The sequence below is a fragment of the Bubalus kerabau genome, chromosome 2 (genome assembly GCF_029407905.1).
Source record: "Bubalus kerabau isolate K-KA32 ecotype Philippines breed swamp buffalo chromosome 2, PCC_UOA_SB_1v2, whole genome shotgun sequence".
NCBI lineage: Eukaryota > Metazoa > Chordata > Mammalia > Artiodactyla > Bovidae > Bubalus > Bubalus kerabau.
The window spans coordinates 129,513,631-129,540,001 of NC_073625.1; the positions used below are offsets into that span (position 1 = coordinate 129,513,631).

General features: G+C 40.7%; 1 protein-coding gene and 1 long non-coding RNA gene across 2 annotated transcripts in view; one reads left to right on the forward strand and one right to left on the reverse strand.

Moving 5' to 3' along the window:
• Positions 1-20,671, forward strand: part of LOC129643806 (uncharacterized) — a 54,047-nt gene extending 33,376 nt beyond the window's left edge. The window contains exons 2-3 of the long non-coding RNA XR_008710513.1: positions 15,990-16,090; positions 19,740-20,671. This is a non-coding gene — a long non-coding RNA (uncharacterized LOC129643806). The remainder of the gene's footprint in view (positions 1-15,989; positions 16,091-19,739) is intronic.
• Positions 15,986-23,733, reverse strand: LOC129643801 (5-hydroxytryptamine receptor 3C-like). Its single transcript, XM_055568902.1, has 9 exons — positions 22,694-23,733; positions 21,193-21,359; positions 20,705-20,749; positions 19,881-19,990; positions 17,906-18,075; positions 17,431-17,591; positions 16,719-16,923; positions 16,303-16,518; positions 15,986-16,188 (listed from the first exon to the last, which is right to left on the reverse strand). Exons 1-9 carry the CDS (start codon positions 22,758-22,760, stop codon positions 15,986-15,988), a joined length of 1,344 nt encoding a protein of 447 aa, XP_055424877.1. The 5' UTR covers positions 22,761-23,733.
• Between the last annotated feature and the right edge of the window lie 2,638 nt (positions 23,734-26,371).

Below are 26,371 nucleotides of genomic sequence, written 5' to 3' on the forward strand. Positions count from 1 at the left end.
TGGCAAATATATGGGAAAACAGTGACAGATTTTATTTTCCTGGGCTCCAAAATCACTGTGGATGGTAACTACAGCTATGAAATTAAAAGACGTTTGCTCTTTGGAAGAAAAACTATGACCAACTTAGACAGCGTAGTAAGAAGCAGAGATGTCACTTTGCCAACAAAGGTCCATCTAGTCAAAGCTGTGGTTTTTCCAGTAGCCATGTAAAGATATGAGAGTTGGACCATAAAGAAGACTGAGCACTGAACAATTGATGCTTTCAAATTGTGGTTCTGGAGAAGACTCTTGAGAATTCCTTGGACAGCAAGGAGATCAAACCAGTTAATCCTAAAGGAAATCAACCCTGAATATTCGCTGGAAGGACTGATGCTGAAGTTGAAGTTCCAATACTTTGGCCATGTGATACGAAGAGCCATCTTATTGGAAAAGACCCTGATGCTGGGAAAGATTGAGGGCAGGAGGAGAAGGGGGTGACAGAGGGTGAGATGGTTGGATGGCATCAACTACTCAATGGACATGAATCTGAGCAAACTCCAGGAAATAGTGAAGGACAGGGAAGCCTGGCATGCTGCAGGCCATGGGGTCGCAAAGAGTTAGACACAAGTTAGTGACTGAACAGCAACTGAAGGATATTGTCAAAGACAAGATCAAATAATTAAGAAGACTGATTTTATTCAGGCTATTGTAATAGGGAGATCACCTAGATCCATGGATCAGAATACCTTGGCCAGGTGGTTTAACTTAGACTTTTTTATAGAGAGAAGTAGACACATTACTAAGATCATGGCATCTGGTCCCATCACTTCATGGCAAATAGTTGGGGAAAGAGTGGAAACAGTGTCAGACTTTATTTTTTGGGGCTCCAAAATCACTGCAGATGGTGACTGCAGCCATGAAATTAAAAGACGCTTACTCCTTGGAAGGAAAGTTATGACCAACCTAGATAGCACGTTCAAAAGCAGAAACATTACTTTGCCAACAAAGGTCCGTCTAGTCAAGGCTATGGTTTTTCCAGTAGTCATGTATGGATGTGAGAGTTGGACTGTAAAGAAAGCTGAGCGCCAAAGAATTGATGCTTTTGAACTGTGGTGTTGGAGAAGACTCTTGAGAGTCCCTTGGACTGCAAGGAGATCCAACCAGTCCATCTTAAAGGAGATCAGTCCTGGGTGTTCTTTGGAAGGAATGATGCTAAAGCTGAAACTCCAATACTTGGCCACCTCATGCGAAGAGCTGACTCATTGGAAAAGACTCTGATGCTGGGAGGGATTGGGGGCAGGAGGAGAAGGGGACGACAGAGGATGAGATGGCTGGGTGGCATCACCGACTCAATGGACATGAGTTTGAGTGAACTCCAGGAGTTGGTGATGGACAGGGAGGCCTGGCGTGCTGCGATTCATGGGGTCGCAAAGAGTCGGACATGACTGAGCGACTGAACTGAACTGAACTAAACTGAGACATATTACAGATGAAAATTTACAGCTGAGGTTGTTTTATAATCAGGAAAGTCTCAGTCAGTTGAACAGGAAATGTTCACCTCTGTGTCTAGCTTGTTTCACAGGGATAAACAGTGCTAATCTCAGTTAATCATTTATGTGAGAAACAGCTAGTAGTTGGAGGCTCTGTTCCTGGCCTCCTTAGGGTCTGGGCTCACATGTAAACAACGGAGTCATGAGAAAGAGTGGGCGGGGTGAATGGTGGTTCTTTGTAGTTAGCCATTTCCTGGAATACAAAGGGTGGGGAGCTTTCAGAAAGCAAAAGATTGGTAGGTAGGCTTCTTAGCCATTGTTGTTTTCTCAGAACACAGGCTCAGGTAAAGTTCAACGTTGTCAAAATGCAAACTGTATCTCATCCTATAGAGTTCCAGTGGAATTCTGTCTCTCTCTTGTGGAAAAATTGCCTTTATTTGCAATTCAGTATCTTTTCTCCATATAGATTTGTGCTTCTTGACTTTTGAATCAGTTATAACATCTGCCTGGTTCTTTCATGTCATATGAGTTCTATCAATTCTTTTTTAAAAATTTATTTTTATTAAGGTAACATTGATTTATAACATGTTTCATGTGTACAACATTATATTTCTACTTCTGTATACTCTACCACCAAAAGTTTAATTTCCATCTGTCACCATACAGTTGATCCCTTTACCCATTTTGCCCTCCCTTCCCCTCAATCCCTTCCCTTCTGGTAACCACTACTCTGTTTTCTGTATCTACATGTTTGTTTTTATTTAATTTGGTTTCTTCATTTATTTTGATTTTCTATTTATTTTTAATATTCCAAATATGAGTGAAATCATCCAGTATTTTTTCTTTCTCTATCTGACTTATTTCACTTAACATAATACCCTCAAGGTTTCTTCATATTGTCACAATGGCAAGATTTCATCTTTTTATGGCTGAGTAATATTCCTATTATATGTGTATATATATATATATATATATATATATATATATATATATATACATATTATATATATACCACATTATTATATATACCATATTATGTATATACCACATTTCCTTATCCATTCATCTACTGATGGGCACTTAGGTTGCTTTCATACCTTGGCTATTGTAAATATGCCATAATAAACATAAAGGAGCATATATCTTTTCAAATCGGTGTTTTTTGTAGTCCTTGAATAAATATCCAGAAGAGGGGTAACTGGCTCATAGTGTAGTTCTAGTCTTAATTTTTTGAGAAATCCTCCATGCTGTATTCCATAGTGGCTGCACCAATTTACATTCCCACCAATTATATCCCAGGGTATAAGTTTTCCCTCTTCTCCACATCCTCACCAACACTTATTTCTTGTCTGTTGGATAATAGCCAATCTAGCAGGCATGAGGTGATACCTCATTGTGTTTTTAATTTGCATTTCCCTAATATTAGTCATGCTAACATCTTTTCATGTGCCTGTTGACTATCTGTATTTTTTTTTGAAAAAATGTCTATTCAGCTCCTCTGCTCATTTTTAAGTTGAGCTGTTTTGGTTTTCTATGTTGAGTTGTCCGAGTCCTTATTATAACCATTTGCAAATATCTTCTCTCATTCCGTAAGTTGTTTTTTGTTTTATTGATGGTTTCCTTTGCTGTGCAAAAGCTTTCTAATTTGATACAGTTCCATTTGTTTATTTTTTGCTTTTGTTTCCCTTGCCTGAGGAGACACATCTAGAAAAATATTGCTAACACTGATGTCAAAGAGCTTATTGCCTAGGTTTTCTTTTAGAGAGTTTTATGGTTTCAGGTCTTTCACGTAAGACTTTAATCTATTGTGAGGTAGTTTTTGTGTATAGTGTGAAATAGTGGTCTGGTTTCACTTTTTTTTTTAGCATGTGACCGTCTAATTTTCCCAGCACCAGTAATTGAAGAGACTATCCTTTCTCCATTGTATATTCTTTTCTCCTTTGTTGCAAATTGTTCACATATGGATGGGTTTATTTCTGGGCTCTCAGTTCTATTCTGTTGATCTATGTATTCCACACTCCCCCACCCCCAATACCATGCTGTTTTGCCAATACCATGTTGCCAATACCCTTACTATAGTTTGTAATATAGTTTGAAATCAGAGGGTGTGATACCTCCAGCATTGTTCTTTTTTTCTTGGGATTACTTTGGCTATTCGGGCCCTTGTGTGGTTCCATTTAATTTTAGAAAAACATTTGTTTATTTCTGTGAAAAATGTCCTTGGTGTTTTGATAAAGATTGCACTGAGTCTGTAGATTGGTTTAGGTAATATGAACATTTTGACAATGTTAGTTTTTTCCAGTCCATGAGCATGGAATATCTTTCCACTTCTTTGTGTCTTCCTTAATTTCTTTCAACACAATGTCTTATAGTTCAGGGTATACGTCTTTTACCTCTTGGGTTAAAGTTATTCCTAGGTATATTCTTTTTGTTGCAATTGTAAATGAGATTGTTTCCTTAATTTCTCTTTCTACTAGTTGATTATTAGTGTATAGAAGTGCAATAGATTTGGGGTTTTTTTTGGCCATGCTATACAGCCAGGCTTAGTTCCTATACTGGCTTAGTTCCTCAGCCAGGGGTCAAACCCATGCTCCCTGCATTGCAAGCATTGTCTTAACTGCTGGACCATCAGAGAAGTCCCAGAAATGCAGTAGATTTTTGTATATTGGTTTTGTATCCTGCAACTTTACTGTATTTGTTTATTGTTTCTAAAGTTTTTTTTTGATGGAGTCTTTAGGGTTTTCTATTTATAAAACTGTGTCATCAGAAAATAGTGACAGTTTTACCTTTCCCTTTCCAGTTCTGATGCTTTTTATTTTTTTTTTCTTGCCTAATTGCTCTGGCTAAGACTTGCAGTACTATGTTGAATGAGTGGCAAGAGTGGGCAACCTTGTCTTGTTCCTGATGTTACAGGGATAACTTTCAATTTTTCACCATTGAGTGTAATACCAGCTGTGAGTTTGTCATATGTGGGGTTTATTTGTTGAGGTACATTCCTTCTATATGCATTTTATTGAGAGTTTTTTTTGTCATAAATGGGTGTGCAATCATGTTAAGTGCTTCTCCTGCATTTATTGAGATGATTGTATGGTTTTTATCCTTCCTTTTGTTAATGTGGTATATCATGTTGATCACTTTGCAGATGTTGAACCATTCTTTTCATTCCTGATCATGATGTGTAATCCTTTTAATATATTGTTGTATTTGGTTTGATAATATTTTGTTGAGGTATTTTGCATCTATGTTCATAAGATATAGTGGCCTATAATTTTTATCTTTTTGTGTTGTCTTTGGCTGGTTTTGGTGTCAGGGTGATTTTGGCCTTGTAAAAGGAATTAGGAAGCATTCTCTCCTTTAAATTTTCTTGGAAGAGTTTGAAAAGAATGGGTAGTAAATATTTTAATGTTTGGTAGAATTAACTTGTGAAGCTATCTGGTCCTGGTCTTTTGTTTTTTGAGAGCTTTGTTTTTAAATTTTTGCATAAATATTTATTATGCATCTCACAAAGACAGACCTCCTTTTGACATAGTCACAATACTAACAATACTCCTGTAATATCCTAAAATATATAAGTAGTGTTCACAATTCCCTGATAGATCAGTTTTTAAAATTAATTTATTTTAAAATTGAAGGATAATTGCTTTACAGAATTATGTTGTTTTCTGTCAAACCTCAACATGAATCAGCCATAGGTATACATATATGCCCTCCCTTTTGAACCTCCCTCCCATCTCCCTCCCCATCCCACCCCTCTAGGTTGATACAGAGCCCCTGTTTGAGTTTCCTGAGAGATACAGCAAATTCCCCTTAGCTATCTATTTTATATATGGTAACATAATTTCCATGTTACTCTTTCCATACATCTCACCCTCTCCTCCCCTCTTCCCATGTTCTTAAGTCTATTCTCTATGTCTGTTTCTCCATTTCTGTCCTGAAAATAAATTCTTCAGTACCATTTTTCTAGATTCTGTATATATGCATTGTGAAAGCCTCATAGTCATATCCGACTCTTTGTGACCCCACAGACTATACAGTCCATGGAATTCTCAAGGCCAGATTACTGGAGCGGGTAGACTTTCCCTTCTCCAGGGCATCTTCCCAACCCAGGGATTGAACAGAGGTCTCCCGCATTGCAGGCGGATTCTTTATCAGCTGAGCCACAAGCGAAGCCCATATATGCATTAGTATATGATATTTACCTTTCTCTTTCTGACTTACTTCACTCTGTATAATAGGCTCTAGGTTCATCCATCTCACTAGAACTGACTCAAATGCATTCCTTTTTACGGCTGAGTAATATTACATTGTGTATATGTACCACAACTTCTTTATCCATTTATCTGCCAATGGACATCTAGGTTGCTTCCATGTATTAGGTATTGTAAACAGTGCTGCAATGAACAATGGGATACATGTGTCTTTTTCAATTTTGGTTTCCTCAGGGTATATGCCTAGGAGTGAGATTGTTGGGTCATATGGTGGTTTTATTCCTAGTTTTTTAAGGAATCTCCTACTGGCTTCCATAGTGGCTGTATGAATTTACATTCCCACCAACAGTGCAAGAGCATTCGCTTTTCTCCACACCCTCTCCAGCATTTATTGTTCGTAGGCTTTTTGAAGATGGCCATTCTGACTGGTGTGAGGTGATATCTCATTGTAATTTTTATTTGCATTTCTCTAATATTGAGCAATGTTGAGCATCTTTTCATGAGTTTGTTAGCCATCTTTATGTCTTCTTTGGAGAAATGCCTGTTTAGGTCTTTTTCCCACTTTTTGATTGGGTTGTTTGTTTTTCTGGTATTGAGTTGTATGAGCTGCTTGTATATTTTGGAAATTAATCCTTTGTCAGTTGTTTTATTTGCTATTATTTTCTCCCATTCTGAAGATTGTCTTTTCATCTTGCTTATAGTTTCCTTTGCTGTGCAAAAGCTTTTAAGTTTAATCAGGTCCCACTTGTTTACTTTTGTTGTTATTTCCATTACTCTAGGAAGTGGGTCATGGAGCATATTGCTTTGATTTATGTCATCTAGTGTTCTGCCTATGTTTTCCTCGAAGAGTTTTGTTTTTTGAGAGCTTTTTGATTATTGTTTCAACCTCTGTACTTGCTATCACTCTGTTCAGATTTTCCATTTCTTCATGATTCAGTCTTGGAAGGTTGTACAATTCTAAGAATTTGTCCATTTCTTATAGGTTGTCTAATTTGTTGGCATATAGCTGCTTATAATATTCTCTTATAATCTTTTGTATTTCTGTGGTATCTGTTGTTATTTCTCCTGTTTCATTTCTGATTTTATTTTGAGGACCTTCTCTCTTTTTTCCCTTAGTGAATCTAGCAAAAATTTTGACAGTTTTATTTATCTTTTTGAAGAACCAGCTCTTAGTTTCATTGATCTTTTCTATTGTCTTTAAAATCTCTATTTCATTTATTTCTTCTCTGATCTTTATTATTTTCTTCATTCCACTGACTTTGGGCTTCATTTGTTCTTCTTTTTCTTGTTCTTTTAGATATAAAGTTAAATTTTTTGTTTTAGAGTGTTCGTGTTTCTTGAGGTAGATTTGTACTGATATAAACTTCCCTCTTAGTACTGCTTTTGCTGTATCCCATAGGTTTTGGTGTATTGAATTTTCATGTCTTTTGGTAATTTTTTATTTTTCCTTTGATTTCTTCATTAACTCATGGTTGTTCAGTATCAAGTTGTTCAGTCTCCACATATTTGGAATTTTTTTCCAGTTTTCTTCTTATAGTTGATTTCTAGTTTCATACTGTTGTGATTGGGAAATATGATTGATATGATTTCAGTCTTCTTAAATTTATTGAGACTTGTGTTTCAACATATGATCTGTCCTTGAGAAAGTTCCAGATGTACTTGAGAAGAATGTGTATTATGTTGTATTGGATAGAATACGCTATACAAATCTATTAAAACAGTTTGGTCTAAGGTTTCACTTAAGGCCATTATATCCTTGTTGACTTTCTGTGTGGATGACCTATCCAAGTCCTCTACAGTTACTGTGTTGCTGTCGATTCCTTCCTTTAGGTCTGTTAATTGTTTTATATACTTTGATGTTCCCATGTTAGGTGCATATATAGTAATCACTGTTATGTCTTCTTGATGAATTTTACCCTTTATCATTATCATTTATCACTTCCTTCATTTTAAAAATATCTTATATATCTTTCCTCTTCCAATTGTTTCTAGAATTCTATCTTTGAACTCAGTAATTATCTTGTCCATTTCCATTGCTTTCTTATACATCCTTCATCTTGTTTATTGAGTTCTTTAGCTGCTTGGTTCTTTTTTTAGAGTTTTCATCTGTTTAATAAAGTATTCCTTCTGTTTATTAATTTTATTCCTGAGTTCATTAAACTACCTTTCTGAATTTTATTGTAGCTCATTGACTTTCTTCATGACAATTATTTTGAATTCTCTATCAGTTAGATTATTATTCTGTGCTTTAAGTTTGATTTTCTTTTTGTGGTATAATGTTAATTGATTATTCGTAGCACCTGATGAGCTATTCCTCTGCCTGCGCCTTTGAAGTAGTGAAAGATTAGAAGTTAGAGGCTCTTCTTTTTTTCTGGTAGGTGGTGCTATAGTACAAGTTTTTGGTTTTTCTTAACCTGGGCTGCCTTTGGTTTTATTTGAGAGCCAATACTTGCTATCATCTCTGTAACAGATATGGCTCTGTGCCTTCGTTGTAGCTTCTTATGCCCCTGGGGTCGTTGCTGCCTTGCTTCTGCCAGTGCTGCTGGCGTTGCACTGGGATGGTGGGCCCTTTCCTTGCCACTAATTTCCCCTGAGTCACAGGATCCACCCCATGGTGGGAGAGCTAGGATAACGGGGAGCCCAGATCACTCAGGCACTTCTGTTCTAGCTGGTGTGAAGGTTCTTGGGCTCCACTGCGAGTCTTGGGGGAGGATCCGAGAATATGGATGCCTCAGTGTTAGGAAGGATGGGGCCCCAGGCCCCACCGCTGCTGCTGCCCAGGTGTCTGTGGCCACTGGAGCTGCTAGAGTTGTGTGTTGCCTCCCCTGCTGCCGCCATGCCCTCTAGGGCTGTGGATTCAGCTGCCATGGCTAGAGGGCCAGGATTGCAGCCACCAATTCTGCTGTTCCTACAGTTCTCCTTCCTTGATGTGTTCCAGTCTACTCTCTTTTAGATACAGATGTTTGAAATTCTGTGGCATCCTGGTGTGTTGGGCAGAGGTAACTTTGTTGAATTTTGGATGTCTTACTGTAGATTGAAGGGGAGAGACAAAGAGAGATTTTTTTTTCTTTTTTTTGGTTGTGCTGGGTCTTCATTGCTGCACGCAAGTGGTCTCTAATCACAGCAAGTGGGGGCTTCTCTTCACTGTAGTGTACAGGCTTCTCATTGCAGTGGCTTCTCTTGTTGTGAAGCACAGGCTTTAGGCATGAGGCTTCAGTAGTTGTGGTACTTGGGCTCAGTAGCTGTGGCTCTTCGACCGTAGATTAAGAGGTCTTCAGTAGTTGTGGTACAAGGGCTTAGTTGCTTCATGGCACTGTGATCTTCCTGGACCAGGTATTGAACTTGTGTCCCTGCATTGGCAGCAGATTCTTATCCACTGTACCACCAGGGAAGTCCCACAAAAGAAGCTTTTGACTTCACCATGTTGCTGACATCATCCAGTCAATTCTTTAATGTGTATCCCTTTTTATATTTGTACAACAGTCAAAATTTTGCCTTTTTTTCTGAAAATTGTCTTTACACAGTATAATCCCTAGAGTTTCTTTCAGATTTCATCAGTTATACACATGTTCATTTGTTTGTGTGAACAAGCTAGCTTCCGAGGGTTCCAGTAAGAAGCAAGGAAATCATGAGAGCTTTGGAAAGTCTAAAGTCTGATGTTGGCCACAGTGAAGACTGATACCCTGAGTTAAGAGTTATCAGAGAAAAATGGGATAAATCTTTTGGTGGGGATCATTTTGGATTCAGAGTCTAATGCTTAGTTTTTCATGTTCAAGAATTACTGTATCTGCTTTCCTTGGCTATTACCTGGATGTGTTAAAACATAGGATTAAGAGTTAGACAAAATTGGATTAAAAATGGTTCTACTGCTTACTTGCTATATGATTCCGGGGAAGGATCTTATTCTCTTTCTACCTAGATGTGTGTGCTGTGTGCTAAGTAGTGTCCGACTCTTTGTGACCCTATGGGTCTTAACCCACCAGGCTCCTCTGTCCAAGGGATTCTCCAGGTAAGAATACTGGAGTGGGTTGCCATGCCCTCCTCCAGGGGGATCTTCCTGACCCAGGTGGGGATCAACCCCGAGTCTCTTTTATCAACCTGCATTGGCTGTCAGTTTCTTTACTAGTAGTGCCACCTGGGAAGATATCTAATGCTAATATCTGCCTCATAGTATTGTTGTGAGGATCAAATGAGATAATGACTATAATGGGCTTGGCATATAGAAAATATAGTTGACCTTTGAACAACATAGGAATTAGGGCACCCACCCTCTGCATAGTTGAAAAATCTGCTTATAACATAGTGGGACTTCCATGTCCGTGGTTCCTCCTTATCTGTGGTTCTGCATCTGTGGATTCAACCAACTCCAGGTTCAACCAACCTGCAGTACTGTGTAGTACTGCAGAATTTACTATTGAAAAGATTCTGAGGACTTCCCTGGTGGTACAGTGGCTAAGACTCCACACTCCCAATGCAGGGGGCCTGGGTTCAATCCCTAGTCAGGGAACTAGATCCCACATGCTGCAACTAAAAATCTCTCATGCCACGGCTAAGATCCAGCACAGCCAAACAAATAAAAGAAAGAAAGAAAAGAATCTGTGTAAAAGTAGACCTTCTCAGTTCAAACCCATGCTGTTCAAGGGTCAAGTGTACTCAGTAAATGATGGCTATTATTGTTAAAATAACTTTTCTGTGTCCAAACCAAGGAAAGGCCTAAACTAACAATCTTTCATGAAAACTGCAAAAACCACTGTGTCTTTATTTTACTCTGGACCCATTAATAACTCAAACAAGCAGAGTTCTTGCTCAACAACAACAAATGGAGTAATAGTTCATCGACTCATCAACTTCAACAGTAGATCAATGATGAAAATCACAGATGCATGTTAATTGATACCTGTTCTTTGTTTTCTTTGCAACTTTTATATTTCTTTTCATGTAAGAAATAATTTACGATTTATAAGACTGTTCATAAAAATGATTTTATAGATCAGCAAAAACCCAACAAAGTGTCCAAATTCTTGTCAGGAAAATATGGGTAATGTAGGTATAATCTTCTAACATATCTTAGAGTCACTAGTGGTATCAGAGGGGTCAGTAGGGTCCCCACTGGAGGGCTACTGGTAAGAGACTCCTGAAGGGCTGACAAATCCAAGAACTTCTTTCAGGTTTTCCTTTCAGCTTTGCGTTAAAACCAACTTCAGTATTCTTACCTGGGAAATCCCAAGGACAGAGGAGCCTGGTGGGCTACAGTCCATGGGGTCACAAAGAGTGGGACATGACTTAGCAACTAAACAGCAGCTGCAAGGACTTGCTAATACAGGATTGCTAAAATGAGGCATTTGTAAACTAAAATTTGCACATTACTCAAGTGTCCTCAGGGTTCAAGTTAGGCACTCTACTAAGATCCTGTATTCCCTGGGAAAGTTAAAAAGCTCCTGCCTGCAAGCAGACACCCTCATGTCAGAATTCTCTCAGTTTCTAGGGGTTTTTGTTATCAATGCATTAGCAGCATTGACCTGAGGTGTTCAGCTGCTATAATTGCTTTCTGATAATGATCTGATAGCTTTGTTTCATCATCATCTATTCAGTGTCATGTGAATTGTTTGATTTTCTCCTTCAATATGTTTGATGCATGCTGCTACTGCTAAGTCACTTCAGTCGTGTCCGACTCTGTGTGACCCCATAGATGGCAGCCCACCAGGCTCCCCCATCCCTGGGATTCTCCAGGCAAGAACACTGGAGTGGGTTGCCATTTCCTTCTCCAATGCATGAAAGTGAAAAGTGAAAATGAAGTTGCTCAGTTGTGTCTGACTCTTAGCGACCCCATGGACTGCAGCCTACCAGGCTCCTCCATCCATGGGATTTTCCAGGCAAGAGTACTGGAGTGGGGTGCCATTGCCTTCTCCGATGTTTGATGCATATTTGCATCAAAAATAGTTTTAGCAATCCCATGTTAACAAGGCCTTGCTGCTGCTGCTGTTTATTGCCTATTTTAAAGTGTATAGGGCATTGTTTAATTAAAAAGACTCATGTAAACTCATGTTCTCTTATATAGTATAAACAAATCCATATGTAATTATAGCAGTAAGTTTGCTGCAACTTTTAATTTTGTTCCTTTTCCATTCTATTGTTATCACCAGTTCTTTTTTGAGTGAGGCATTATGTATGGATGAGTAAAATAGATTCCATGATCAAAACCATTTGAAATATACTGTTCTAAATTCTTTGAGGAGATTATTAATGCTCACCCTCACAATCCTTAAACATTGTACAATAGTAGCAAAGTAACTAACATGGGACTCTCCCTCCAATTTCTCACCTTGCTCATCCAAAGGTCCTGGCTACATTCATCTACTTCCATAAATGTAGAGCCTGTTTATTATGCTACATCCTAACCTCTCCTGAGGAATCTATCAGGATGATATCCCAGGACACATCTCATCATTATCTCATCATTCATTTCTTGGCTGGCACAAATGTCATTTTCTCAGAGAGGCTTTCCTTGAACATTCTGTTTCTCTATTCTATTCCTCTGTCCTGTTACCCTGTTTATTTTCTTTAGGACAGTTATCAGTATGTCATATCATCAGTGTCCTCCTGTCTTTTGAGTCTTCTCCTGTCTGTCTTATTCATTGCCATATCCCCAGCACCTAAAAAATATCTAGAATATAAGGAAGCACTAAGTAAACTAAAGATTGGTAAATAATGAATGAGTTCTTTACTCATTCATTTCACAATGCTGTTCTGGGGAGCAGATGACGGGAAGGTCCATAGAGACAGAAGCTCTCATTTAATCCTGATGGCATGTTGCATGTATTGGAGGTCTACCTGCCAGCCAACCAGTGGGGATTATCAGCTACCCCAGCCCAGTATTTTCTTCTTCAGTTGCAGCAATTGAAGTAGGGCTGCTCTTCTTCATTGCATCCCCCAACCTCCTCCATCTCAATGGGAGAGAGTCCAAGGCTCTGGAAACTTGTCTTAGGTGTAATGTTTGAATCCCATTTTCCTATCAAAGAGCCCTAGCTGGTCTGGCTGTGAGGATTTCATATAATTAGAAATGGTGAAGTCTGTGTGTGAGCTGAAGCTGTGAATGATGTCAACATATGGGAAGCATGTAGAGCTGATAGATGGGTAGGGAGCTGAGGTCTGTGAGCCCCTGGTGAGTCATCCAAAGGTCAAGGAGGGCCACGGGAAGACATTGATGAATGTTGAATATATGTATCTGGGAATCAGAGAGTCTGGGAGATGACAGTGGGGAACAGTGGAATGAGAGAATAAGCTGGAAGTGGTGAGCAAAGAGAATTTTGTGGTGGGGTTATTTATTTTTTGGTGTTATTTAGTGCCTCTGTTGAGATATAATTTACATACCATTAAATTCACCTACTTGAAGCACACAATTCAGTGGTTTTTAGCTTATTTGCAGAGTCATGCAATCGTCACCACTATCTAATTTTGGGGATTCATGTTGATGTATGGCAAAACCAATACAATATTGTAAAGTAATTAGCCTCCAATTAAAATAAATAAATTTATATTAAAAAAAAGAACATTTTTTTTTACCATCCCCCAAAGGAAGCCTGTACTCATTAGCAGCCACTCCTCTTTCATCTACCCCTTTCCCCACTAAGTCCTAGGCAACCACTAATCTACTTTCTGCCTCTAGGGATTAGCATATTCTGGATATTTCATATAAATAGGATTATATGATATATGATCTTTTGTGACTGGTTTTCCTTTTACTTAGCATGTTTTCAAGGTTCGTCTATGTTGTAGCCTGTATCATGTGCTTCATTTCTTTTTATGGCCAAATAATATTCCATTGTATGGATATATAACTTCTTATTTATCCATTCTTTAGTTGATAGACACTTAGGTTGTTTCTACTTTTTGCCTATTATGAATAATGTCACTGTGAACATTTGAGTACAAGTTTTTGTGTGGACAAATGTTTTCATTTCTCCTGGGTATATATCTAGGGATGGAATTGCTAGATCATGTAGTAATTCTGTGTTAAACACATTGAGGAGCCGCTGAACTGTTTGCCAAAGTCTGTACTATTTGCATTCTACTGGGACTTTTTCTGACTAGTGGTTTTATGAGTTTGTTCTGGACACTCAAGCCACCTGAGTACCACCAAAATGAGTATGTTGGGATTCTGCTTGGATCGCACTATTTAACTTCTGCACAAACCTCTGGATCCCATGAGGCCCATTTGCTATGCTGCTAAGTCACTTCAGTTGTGTTCAACTCTTTTGGACCCTGTGGAACATAGCCCACCAGGCTCCTCTGTCTATGGGATTCTCCAGGCAAGAATACTGAAGTGGGTTACCATTTCCTGCTCCAGGGGATCTTCCCAACCTAGGGATTGAACCCACGTCTCTTATGTCTCCTGCATTGGCAGGTGGATTCTTTACCACTAGAGCTACCTGGGAAGCCCAAATTTTGGGACACAATCCTTTTCCAAAGTTAAGAACCCATCTTCTCATTGACTTTTCTTTTTCTGGCCATGACACACAGCATGCAGGATTTTAGTTCCCAGACCAGGGATCAAACCTGTGCTCCCTGCAGTGGAAGGACAGCACTCTAACCACTGGACTGCCAAGGAATTCCCCTGATCATTTGTTACGATTTTACCTAAATGTAACCCCAGAGGTGTATTGTGACCAAGCAGTCCTGTCAGGCCTCATGTCTCCATCTGTTCTTGTATTCTATTCATTGCTTTCTCCACACAAAGCTTTCCTAGTGTCTAGCCCAGTAGTTTCAGCTCTAGCTGCACGTTAGAATCTCCTGGGAAGTTTTCAAACATACCAAAACCCATGCCAAAGTTTCTGATTTAGTTGGTCTAGGGTGAAGACTGGGTTGTAGGATTATTTGGAAATTTCCTCAGATGATTCTGATATGCAGCCAGGATTGAGAACCATTGCTTCAGCTAGAAGAGTCCTTTCTCCTCTGAACTCTATAGCAGTTTTTTTTTTTTTTTTTTCTCTATCTCCTGTTTGCTGCTTTGCACATGCGGTGTATCTTAGTTCCCCAACCAGGGCCCCAGCAGTGAGAGCACTGAGTCCTAACCACTGGACCACCAGGGAATTACTGCAGTTTCTCTCTAATGGTGCTCAACAAAACTTTAATAACGTATTCTACGTTATTTACCCATGTATTTTATTTCTCCAGCTGTGCCACAAGCTTTTTGAGGACAGATATTGTGCTTCATTCTTCAGATTTCCAACAGGGTTCAGTTCAATTCAGTTGCTCAGTCGTGTCCAACTCTTTGCAACCCCATGGACTGCAGCACTCCAGACTTCCCTGTCCATCACCAACTCCCAGAGCTCGCTCAAACTCATGTCCATCGAGTCGGTGATGCCATCCAACCACCTCATCCTCTGTCATCCCCTTCTCCCGCCTTCAATCTTTCCCAGCATCAGGGTCTTTTCCAATGAGTCAGCTCTTCTAACAGGGTTACCCAAGGACATTTGTTTATCCCCTCACCTGGGCTCAGTAAACATTCATTAAGCACAGACCTATCCCTGAAAAAAGAACTAAAAATAGCAAGAACTTGAGTAAGTTACATAGCCTCCGACCTCTCGGAAAAGACTGGGTTACAGCCAGTCTTGGAAAAGACTGGTCCTCCACTGGCATTATCATGGAGCAATGCACAGGAGCCAGCCTGTCAGGAAGTTATCTGAGGTCTTCCTTGACCACCCTTCTAAACTTGCAGCTTCCTCCCTGCATTGCCCATTCTGCTTTGCTTTTTCTCCTTGGCACTCAGCACATACTCTGTGTTTCACTTCTCTTCTTTACTGTCAGTCTCCACCCACCCGCAATGTAAGCTCCCTGTGGATAGAGATTTTTGCCAGCCTGGTTCACTTCTGTATCTTCAGAATTCAGAATAGTACCTCGCAGATAGTAGATGCTCAATAAATTTGTTAAATAAATTTGTTAAAATAATAAATAAGCATTTTAGCCTATTTTTAAAAAGAGGTTTAATCCCTGACCTCTACTCCAGCAACATGAATTACTTTTTGGTAAATATTTGTAGTCTTTACTATAAAGCCTTTCTTTTCCAGTAAAAATTATATTTCTAGCATAAACACGTATATTCTGAATTGTGTTTTGGAAATATAATGCCATTTCTGAGAGCATCGACAGTGGTTCTGTTTAAGCCCAGGGAGGGTTGGAGCAGGGATCATGGGCACATTTTGGGGACTGTTGTGTGTGGACTGGAGCAAAGGAACAGGGTCTGGGATGGTTAGCGGAAGCCAAGGAAACCTGAACACTGGGTGTTCTTGCACCATTAGAACTCTGCTCCTAGGTGTTCCAGAGGACAAGGACCGTGGTGACAGAGGTGGCCAAGAAGAGCAGGTAGATGCGGAAGAGCAGGTTGTCCATCATGTGGCCGAATTGCACCCACAGGTCAGCGAGCTGGGCTCTTGTCAATCCTGTGCCCCCATTCAGTTCTGCCTCTTTGGGTCCCAACTCCTTCCCTCCCAGTTTTCCTGGCTCCTTCAGTCCTATGGGGAGGACAGAGATATAGCCATGAGATGGGAGGGAGACAGGATTAGAGAAATGGGAGACTGGGAAGTTGGGCCAGTGTAGACAGGGTGAGCAGTGTAGACTTCTCTTACCAGACAGGTAGGTGGATATGAGGCCCAGGCTTGTATTTTCTTTCTGGGGCACAGCAGGGCAGCATGTCCTTGGACTGGCGTGGCGTAGAAGCAGGGAGTGGAGCCAGCGAGGCATGGGTGGGGGCTGGGTGGTGGCCAGGTGCAGCAGGTAGGTGATAAAGATGGTCTCCAGGAGGCTGAGCACCATCAGGGACAGACACAGGGCAAAGTAGACACCTGGGTGGCAGGAAGGAGCACACTCGGGTGAGTCAGGGCCAGAAGGACCACCAAGCCCCCCTTTCTTCTGTCTCACACCTCAAGCCTTTTTAAAGATGACTGCACCTTAACTGCCTCAGCAGATCTAGCCAGTTCACTCGCCTACCCTGCCTATGTTTTTTTTCACTTTTCATTTCCCGACTGTGAGGTAGGGGACATACTAAAGAGGGAGGTGCCAGTGGCAGGAAGTAAGTCACTGATATTGAGCAGGAAGACATTGTAGCCCAACAGGAGTGTCATCTTGAATGGGGCACGGTTCTCACTTTCTGCCGGCAGGTAGAAGCTGAGGGCATCAATGGCGACTAGAAAGCTACTGGGCACCAGGAGATTTATAACGTAGAGGGTGGGCCTGCGCCTGATGGCCACCTGGTGGGGAGGGGAGAGCAGAGAACCAGGTGAAGTTAGAACTGGAGTGAAACCAAGGGATGAGTCCAGTCCCTTCCTTTCTTTCTTTTCTTTTTTTTTTTTTTTTTGGTCTATACCATACAGCCTATTGGATCTTAGTTCCATGACCAGGGATCAAACCTGCACCCCCTGCATTGGAAGTGCAGACTTTCAACCACTGGATCACCAGGGAAGTCCCACCCCTTCCTTTCTTGATGTTCTCACTCCAACAGTAGCTCTTTTTGAGAGGAGCAGCTTTTGTGTGACAAATAGGACTCCCCCATACCCACTGAAGAAAACCTAGGCCAGGGATGATAGGTTCAGAGATGGGGGTTGCTTTGGGGACTTGGGAGAGAGGAAGGCTGTGAGAGTTATGGTGCCTAGGGACTTTTTGGTCTTAGGACAAGTGGTGAAAGGCTCTGAGACTTAGAAGGGTCTGATGAGGAAGCTATGGGGGATGGAGAGTCATGCTGGAATCTCTGGCCTTACATAGAACATGATCTGGTCAAAAAGACTGGTGCCCACAGACATCTTCGGGGTGGCCTTGTTGATGCCCAGGAGCTCCCACTCTCCTTGTGTGCGGCCACGGTCACGTGAGTCATCCATTATCTCCCACACTTCCTTGTCCATGCCCAGCAACATGCTTTCCTCTGCCGGGGAGACAAACACTCAGTTCACATCTGCTCAGCACCTGCTCTATGCTGGGATTGCAGAGATGATTCGATGACTGTTTTAGTTACTTTTTCAGCTAGTCCTGTAATGTGACTTCCTTGCCTCCAGTTGCCTCCTTTCAGTTTTGGGCTTTTTCAGGAAGTCTCTAAAATTCAACTTCTCCCCACCATCTACATACCCGCAACTAGAAAATATTCCACTATCCCCTTTTATACATAAAAAAAATGACTTGGCCCCTGAGTGTTTTTTTGTTGCCCCACTGGTGGATCTCATTTTATTCAGTGCAACTCACCTGTATAGAGGAAAGAGCTAAAGGTGAGGGTGCAGTTCTGCTGGTCAAATGGGAAGTAGAAGATGTCCAGGTTACAGATGCTGGTCACCCTCATCGGTTTATTATACACAACATGACCATCATTAGACACGTATGCAGAGAGGCCGTCCGGGGTCTGATCCACATCCATGCTAAGTGGCAAAAGTGGGGGCAGGCATCTGTTTAAGTTTTGCTCTTAAGGCAAGGTTTCCCAATGCTGCTGCTCTGCCATCTTTTTTTTTTAAATTTATTTATTTTAATTGGAGGCTAATTACTTTACAGTATTTTAGTGGTTTTTTTTTTTTTTGCCATACATTGACATGAATCCACCATGAGTGTACATATGTTCCCCATCCTGAGCCCCCCTTCCACCTCCCTCCCCATCCCATCCCTCTGGGTCATCCCAGTGCTCCGGCCCTGAGCACCCTGTCTCATGCATCGAACCTGTACTGGCAATTCGTTTCACATATGATAATATACATGTTTCAATGCTATTCTTCCAAATGATCCCACCCTCACCTTCTCCCAGAGTCCAAAAGACTGTTCTGTACATTTGTGTCTCTTTTACTGTCTCGCATATAGGGTTATCGTTACCATCTTTCTAAATTCCATATATATGCGTTAGTATACTGTATTGGTGTTTTTCTTTCTGGCTTACTTTACTCTGTATAATAGGCTCCGGTTTCATCCACCTCCTTAGAACTGATTCAAATGTATTCTTTTTAACAGCTGAGTAATATTCCATTGTGTATATGTACCACCAGCTTTCTTATCCATTCGTCTGCTGATGGACATCTAGGTTGCTTCCATGTCCTGGCTTTTATAAACAGTGCTGCAGTGAACATGGGGGTACACGTGTCTCTTTCAATTCTGGTTTCCTTGGTGTGTATGCCCAGCAGTGGGATTGCTGGGTCATATGGCAGTTCTATTTCCAGTTTTTTAAGGAATCTCCACACTGTTCTCCATAGTGGCTGTACTAGTTTGCATTCCCACCAACAGTGTAAGAGGGTTCCCTTTTCTTCACATCCTCTCCAGCATTTATTTCTTGTAGACTTTTTGATAGCAGCCATTCTGACCGGTGTGAAATGGTACCTCATTGTGGTTTTGATTTGCATTTCTCTGATAATGAGTGATGTTGAGCCTCTTTTCATGTGTTTGTTAGCCATTTGTATGTCTTCTTTGGAGAAATATCTGTTTAGTTCTTTGGCCCATTTTTTGATTGGGTCATTTATTTTTCTGGAGTTGAGCTACAGGAGTTGCTTGTATATTTTTGAGATTAATTCTTTGTCAGTTGCTTCATTTGCTATTATTTTCTCCCATTCTGAAGGCTGTCTTTTCACCTTGCTTATAGTTTCCTTCATTGTGCAAAAGCTTTTAAGTTTAATTAGGTCCCATTTGTTTATTTTTGCTTTTATTTCCATAATTCTGGGAGGTGGGTCATAGAGGATCTTGCTGTGATTTATGTCGGAGAGTGTTTTGCTTATGTTTTCCTCTAGGAGTTTTATAGTTTCTGGTCTTACATTTAGATCTTTAATCCATTTTGAGTTTATTTTTGTGTATGGTGTTAGAAAGTGTTCTAGTTTCATTCTTTTACAAGTGGTTGACCAGTTTTCCCAGCACCGCTTGTTAAAGCAATTGTCTTATTTCCATTTGTGTATTTTTGCCTCCTTTGTCAAAGATAAGGTGTCGATAGGTGTGTGGATTTCTCTCTGGGCTTTCTATTTTGTTCCATTGATCTATATTTCTGCCTTTGTGCCAGTACCATACTGTCTTGATGATCCGCCGTCTTTTCTGCCCACCGTTTTCTCATTTCTAGGGGAAAAGTTGATGAGCTGTGACTGTGTTACTCTCTGAAATAAGTTTTCAGTGGCCCCACTGCATGGGTTTGCCCTGCACTGCCCTGGCCTGCTCCTTGCAGAAGAGTCTTCCCCCAGCTTTTCCCGGCACTGATACTCACGATTCTATGATGAAGATGTCTGGGAGCCACAGGTTCTCAGCTGTGATGGTGAGTTTTTTGATATCACCACATTCTTCTGGGTCCCAGCTGATAAATGGGTGATTCCAGCTCTAGGACACAGGGCACAGAGAGATGATTATGGCTCAGACCTGAAGCTAGTTTATATCAGCATTTCCTGCCCTTGAGTCCCTTGAAATATACATACACATGTCTGTATTTTTCCTAATTGTATGTACTATGGGCATATGATAAAACTTCAACAACTCCAGAAAGATATAATATACAAAATAATTTTTTCCCTCCTTAATTCACTCCAACTCAGTTCATCTCCCCAACTCAGTCCCATTATTAACAGTTTTTTATACATTATTCTAGAAATAATATATATTCCAGCATTCGTTTTTATTTACCTGGACTCATACTGTGCACATTGTTATACATGTTGCTTTAAAATTTTTTTTAGCCACATTTCCTTTTAAACTCTGATTCCTCTTCTCTCTCTGGTGATAATGTCCCTCTTCTCTAGTTTACAAAGTCTTATTGGCTTTTCTCTTCCTGCTCACAGGAAATCTTAAGCTGGGTGCTGGATATGTTTGAGCCTTGAAGCTTACTTAGGGGTTTCCAACTATACTGCCCTTTTTCTTCCTGTTTTTTCCATCTGAATTTCAAAGTTGATTGGCAGCCCAGAAAGCTATTTATCACCAGCAATGGCCCCATTCTGGTTGTATTTCCTTGGGCACTGTCAGTTTTAACAAATGTGATTTTTGCAAACAAAGCCAGAAAACAGGCAAGGAGAAAGAGAGAAAAAAGCTGGGATTACGTACCAACTTTAACCACAGAAATGATGTCAGCAGCTGAAGTTGTGCATCCTGTTTAAAAAAAAAAATCCCCATTCAGGATCATTAGCTATGAAATCAGGTCCTAGTCTACCTCTTCCCTTTGTTTCCTAAGTGGCCCCATGTTCAGTTTTTCAATTACAAGTCTCGAAAGATAGTTCAGAAAAATTCAGGTTGCACAGAAACTCTAAGGAGAAAAAACAGCATGGGAGCCCATTGGGAATATGTGTTTGTTTTTTTTTTTTAAGTGGAATATTCCTATAAGGGCAGGATTCAAGGACAATGTTCCCTGACAAAATGTCACTGCAGCATTCCCTGTCGTGTCTCTCAACCCCAGAGGATGAACATCTAACTTGTACAAAATCCATTCAGGAAGCTCATTGCTTACCACTGGACAGCTATAATGTTGGACTGACAAGGTAGAGTTCTTGTTTTCTATTAGCAACCTATAGAAAAATATAGCAGTCAAAACTTACCACTTCCAGGATGGCAGACAGGGTGAAAGAGATGTTGATACGAGTAGGGATGCTAAAATTGGTGACTGGACGGAAGTCCTTCTTGTTAAATAGAGACTGGAAGACAGTGGGGTCTACCCCCTGCTGGTCAAAGCCTGAGCAATTGATGGTGAAAGTGTTTGCCCTCCCTGTAGAGAATAGAGACCCTGTGAGATGGGAATAGGTCTTTTGTGTTTTCCTAAGTGAGAGGAGTGCCAGGGCTGGAACCTGAGAGCCTCCCTGCAGAGAAAGAAATGTGGACATGGGGTGGTCATGTGAACCACTCCCCCCCTACCCTACCCACTGCCCCCCACCCCAGCTTCTTGGGAAAAGAGTCCCAAAGGCCAAGTTCTTCCTGCCAGGGCTGAAGAGGATGGGCTGGTGTGGTAGGCAAATGGTGGAAGTTGATGTGATGAGCTGAGTCAGAGCACAGCCCTTTCTTCCTGTGCTTTTAGTCCCATATAAAGCCTACCCAAATCCCTATGCAAACTGCCTCTTGGGGGAGGCCTCTTCCTTCCATAGTGGTGACCCTAAAGTTTTGGCCTTTGTCTAACCATACTTTTCTTCTCTCCAGCTCTATTATGATTCTTCCTTGTAGATGCTGAACAAAATTCCTCTAAAATTTTGTTTCTCAATGTTCCCTTCCCACTTTCATGTTTTTTCATTCCCTGAAAGGAAAAATTTAGAGACAAACATCTGTGTGATGTCAAACATGTGGAAACTTAAGGAATGTGGTATTCAATGTGAATTTATTGACTACCTACAATGTCCTGTGCCCTGTGACATTCTCAAACTCAGTGATTTCCTCTAAGATCTGTGGGTGGCATTTTCATCATCACCATCTTGATAAGATCTCATTGATCATCCACCATGTGGCTGGTGGAGCTATATGATGAAATGTTAAAGTCCTTCTGCCCACCTCCCCTGCACCCCAACCCCAGGTGACTGTGGTTATTCCTGTAGCTAAGCCCAGCCTTTTCTTTCCCACGTCTCTTTTACATCTCCCCATTCCAATTATCTCATGAGGTACATCTCCAAACTAAGGAGAAACATATCTGGGGGGAAGCAAACACTGTCCTTTTCCTCCATATCACCTCTCTACCACATCTGCCAAAGCGAGGTGGGAAAGGAGTTATGTTATTGTCAGAAGGACCCAGACTACCCTGTTCATAGTTACTAATCTGGTAGAAGGACAAGTTGAACATTATTAATATAAAGGAGTGGAATCAGAGAGGCGGTAAAATGGAACAACAGACGATTTAGTAGATGCCTATGCAGGCAAATGAGACGGGAGCTGTGTGTTCTGATTAGTTAAATAGGTTTTTCATCTGTTTCCCAAAGGAAACCAAACCATAAATATTACAGAGAAAAGAAATGTTTAACCCAACTCCTTTGGGTGCTTTCTAGTTCTGGGGAATGAGAGGGTTTCTGGAATCTTCACAGAACAGTATTCCCCTCTTTCCCTGTTCTTGTCTCATCTTACCTTGAAGCACAAGGCTGGCACTGAGGCAGAGGAGGAATCCCCCTGTAGTGGACCACCACCCTTCCATCCTCCTCTTCTGGATTCTTCTCTGAGGATTCACCAGGAACCCCAAACCCTGGAACTTAAAAGAGCCCAGACCACACCTTGATTCCTGGTTTTAAATGCTGCTCATGACAGCTGACCACTCCCTAGTGAGAGGCTGTGGCCAGAGAGGTCACAGCAGAGTGTCCTGCTTTGCCCCTGTCCAAGTATGCCTTCTGAGCTCTAGGCAGAGAGAAAATTGGGCCAAGACTAGGGGAGAAGTATCTGTTTAGCATCTTTGTCTAGATAAGTGGTCTCATATTTGAGTTACAAGGACCTTTCAGGAAAACTGGGGGACTTGGGAGATGGGGCAGGTGAGGTCATTAATAAAGGTATCATCAAGTCCTTCTGGAAAGAACTGTGCCTCAGAGAAAATGTGTGGACCACCTGGAAGGGATGAGTGTGCTCTCTTGTGGTGGGGCCACTTGCTGATTTCACAAGGCAGGAACATGTAATTATTTTGTTGCAGACCTAGAAATATATCCTTTATCCAGCTAAGGACCTTAGGGATTACTGTCAATACCGAGTTAAGAAGCTTGCTTGAGAGGTTAAGCTCCCTTTTTTGTGACATAAACCTATCGGAACTCTGTCCCTGCAGCTAGCACCACAAAACAGGTTTGCATCATCCCTTGTTTGTACTATTGGAATAGCTTCTTTATAAGGTTTCCTCTATCTAGTTTTCCCTAACCTAATCCTTTATTTTCCTATTCTCCTAAAATAGAACTCACCCACTTACCCTTCCCTGTCTAATGTCTCTAAAGGCCTACAGCCTTGGCATCATCAGGTAATGTTTGTGAGTTGAAAAATCATTTGGAGGTTTGCGTGTGTGTCTCAAAGTGCCCCAAGTGGTTCTGATTCACACTCAGTTTATTGAAAACTTTGGGATGGGCTATATTGAGATACCACAATCAGGATATTGCTATTACTATTGATACACTCAAGATATAGAACATTAACTCTAAGATCTTTCATGTCACCGTTTTGTAGCTATAATCACCTCCCTCCCCATTACTCTACCATCTGGCAACCACTCATTTGTTCTCCATTTCTATAATTTTGTCATTTCAAGAATGTTATATAGACCAAATCATGCAGACGTAACCTTTCGGCATTGGCTTTTCTCACTCAACAAAATTCTTTGGAGATTCATCCAGATAGTTGCCTGTATCAGTACCACCCCCTTTTCCTGCTGAGCAGTCGTCCACAGTATGGATGTCACACAGTTTGTTTTTCTACCTGGTGAAGGACTTCTGAGTTTTAAGGGAAAACACTTACTTTGGACACCAAATATGTATTTTTTTCTTTCCCCCTCATACTGAGCCATTCTGACATTCATTATCCACAGTTAGTGCAGGTCCCACAAACAAAAGTCTCATTCCCACGAGACTGCCCCCTACTTCAGATGCCTATTACAAGCCCAGGTCTCCCACACTTCTGGACAACTGACTATAAATTGAGGGTTCCCACAACTCCATCCTCAGGTTTGATGGTTTGTTGTATGGCTCACAGAACTCATGGAAACACTTGTGTTTACTGATTTATTATAAAGTATATAACAAAGGGCTTCCCTGGTGGCTCAGATGGTGAAGAATTTGCCTGCAATGCGGGAGACCCAGATTCCATCCTTGGGTTGGGAAGATCCCCTGGAGGAGGGAATGACAACCCACCCACTCCAGTATTATTTCTTGGAGAATTCCATGGACAGAGGAGCCTGGTGAGCTACAGTCCATGGGGTTGCAAAGAATCAGATGTGACTGAGTGACTAACTTTTTAACTTTTATATAATAAAGGATATAGATAAACAGACAGATGAATCGATATACAGGACAAGGTTTGGAAGGGTGCTGAGTGCAGGAGCTTCTGTCTCTAAGGAATTGGGGTGTGCCACCCTCCTGGCACATGGGTTTGCCAATCCAGAAACTCTTTGAATTCCATAGTTCAGGGATTTCTTATAGAAGCTTTGTTACATAGGCGTGATTGATTATTATCAATCTGCAGCTCCTCTCCTGTCAGCAAAGCATGGGGATTGGAGCAGGAAGTTCCAAGCTTCTATGGCTTGGTCTTTCTAATGACCTTTCCCTATTCTGAAGCTATCCAGGAGTCTACCAAAAGTCACCTCATGAGAACAACATCTGGGAAATTCCGAGGGATTTAGGAGTCTGTGTCAGGAACCCAGAGCAAAGACCAAATATTGAACAAAAGATGTTCCTAATACAACTGCTGCTGCTGCTGCTGCTAAGTCGCTTCAGTCATGTCCAACTCTGTGCAACCCCATAGACGGAAGCCCACCAGGCTCCCCCATCCTTGGGATTCTCCAGGCAAGAACACTGGAGTGGGTTGCCATTTCCTTCTCCAATGCTATTGCTCAGGAAATTACAGTTTTAAGAACTCTATCTCAGGAATTGGGAGCAGAGATCAATATATTTTTCTTCACAGAGTTGTTTACAGTTTTTGTCTATTATGCATAAAGCTGCTAGAAATATTTGTGTTGTGGTTTTTGTGTGAACATGGGTTTTCTGGAATAAATACCCAGAAGTGCAATTGCTGGATTGTTTGGCTGTTTTTGCCACTTCTCATGGTCTACAGTAGTGAAAACCTGAAATGCTAATCACTAGGCTAGCAGGGAACTCCCTGAATATACAGTTTACTTATTTATTTGGCTGTGCTGGGTCTTTGTTGTGGCATGTGAACTCTTAGTTGCGACATGTGGGATCTAGTTCCCTAACCAGGGATTGAACTCCAGCCCACTGTGAGTGGGGCGTGGAGTCTTAGCCACTGGACCACTAGGGAAGTCCCATGGGTGTAAGTTAAGTTACTTTACCTCTTTTCCTCAGTTTCTTCATCTATCAAATGGATAATAGCAATAGCTCTTATCTTATTGTTATAAGGATTAAATAAGGTCATAATTTAAAAATGCTTAGAAAAGTGCTGGTACATAATAGCATGATATAAATATTTGTTAATAATTCAGAGAACACAGTCTGACTGCTACTAAATTTTGAGACATGCTTATAGTCTATCTATAGTTGATTTTTGTAAATATTCCAAATGTGCTTACAAAGAATGTATTCTCCAATTGTTAAGTGTGGAGTTCTACATATTCTCATTACATCTGATTTAACTGTGTGATTAAAATATATTATTTTTTCAGTAATGTGTTGTCACCGTGAAATATATTGAAATCTCCTATTTTAATACTAGAACTGTCACTTTATCTTTGTAATTCTGTCCAGTTTTGCTTTATATATATTTGAAGTTATTTTATTAAATGCATTCATGTTTATAACGGTTATATCCTCCAAGTGATAGGATAAACATTTTATCTTTATGTTGAGATTCTCTTTATTCTGAATAATTGTTTTTATCTTAATGACAATTTTGTCTGATGTTGCTAGAACCATTCCAGCTTGCTTATAATTAGTATTTACCTTACATGTCTTTTCCTATCTTTTACCTTCAGCTTTTCTGTGTCCTTTGGTTTTAGGTGTGTCTTTTTAAAATCCAACTAAACAAACACTAACTAAATTTTTGAGTTTAATACATTTACATTTGTTTTATTATTAACATATTTGGATTTACTTCTGCCATCTTATTCCA

Coding starts and splice junctions, on each gene's coding strand:
- LOC129643801 (XM_055568902.1), bottom strand. CDS start 22,760: ATGGAAGGGTGGTGGTCCACTACAGGGGGATTCCTCCTCTGCCTCAGT. Junction 16,519..16,718: donor CACTGGCACCTCCCTCTTTA/GTATGTCCCCTA, acceptor CCTGCCACCCAG/GTGTCTACTTTGCCCTGTGT. Junction 16,189..16,302: donor CATATCCACCTACCTGTCTG/GTAAGAGAAGTC, acceptor TCCTCCCCATAG/GACTGAAGGAGCCAGGAAAA.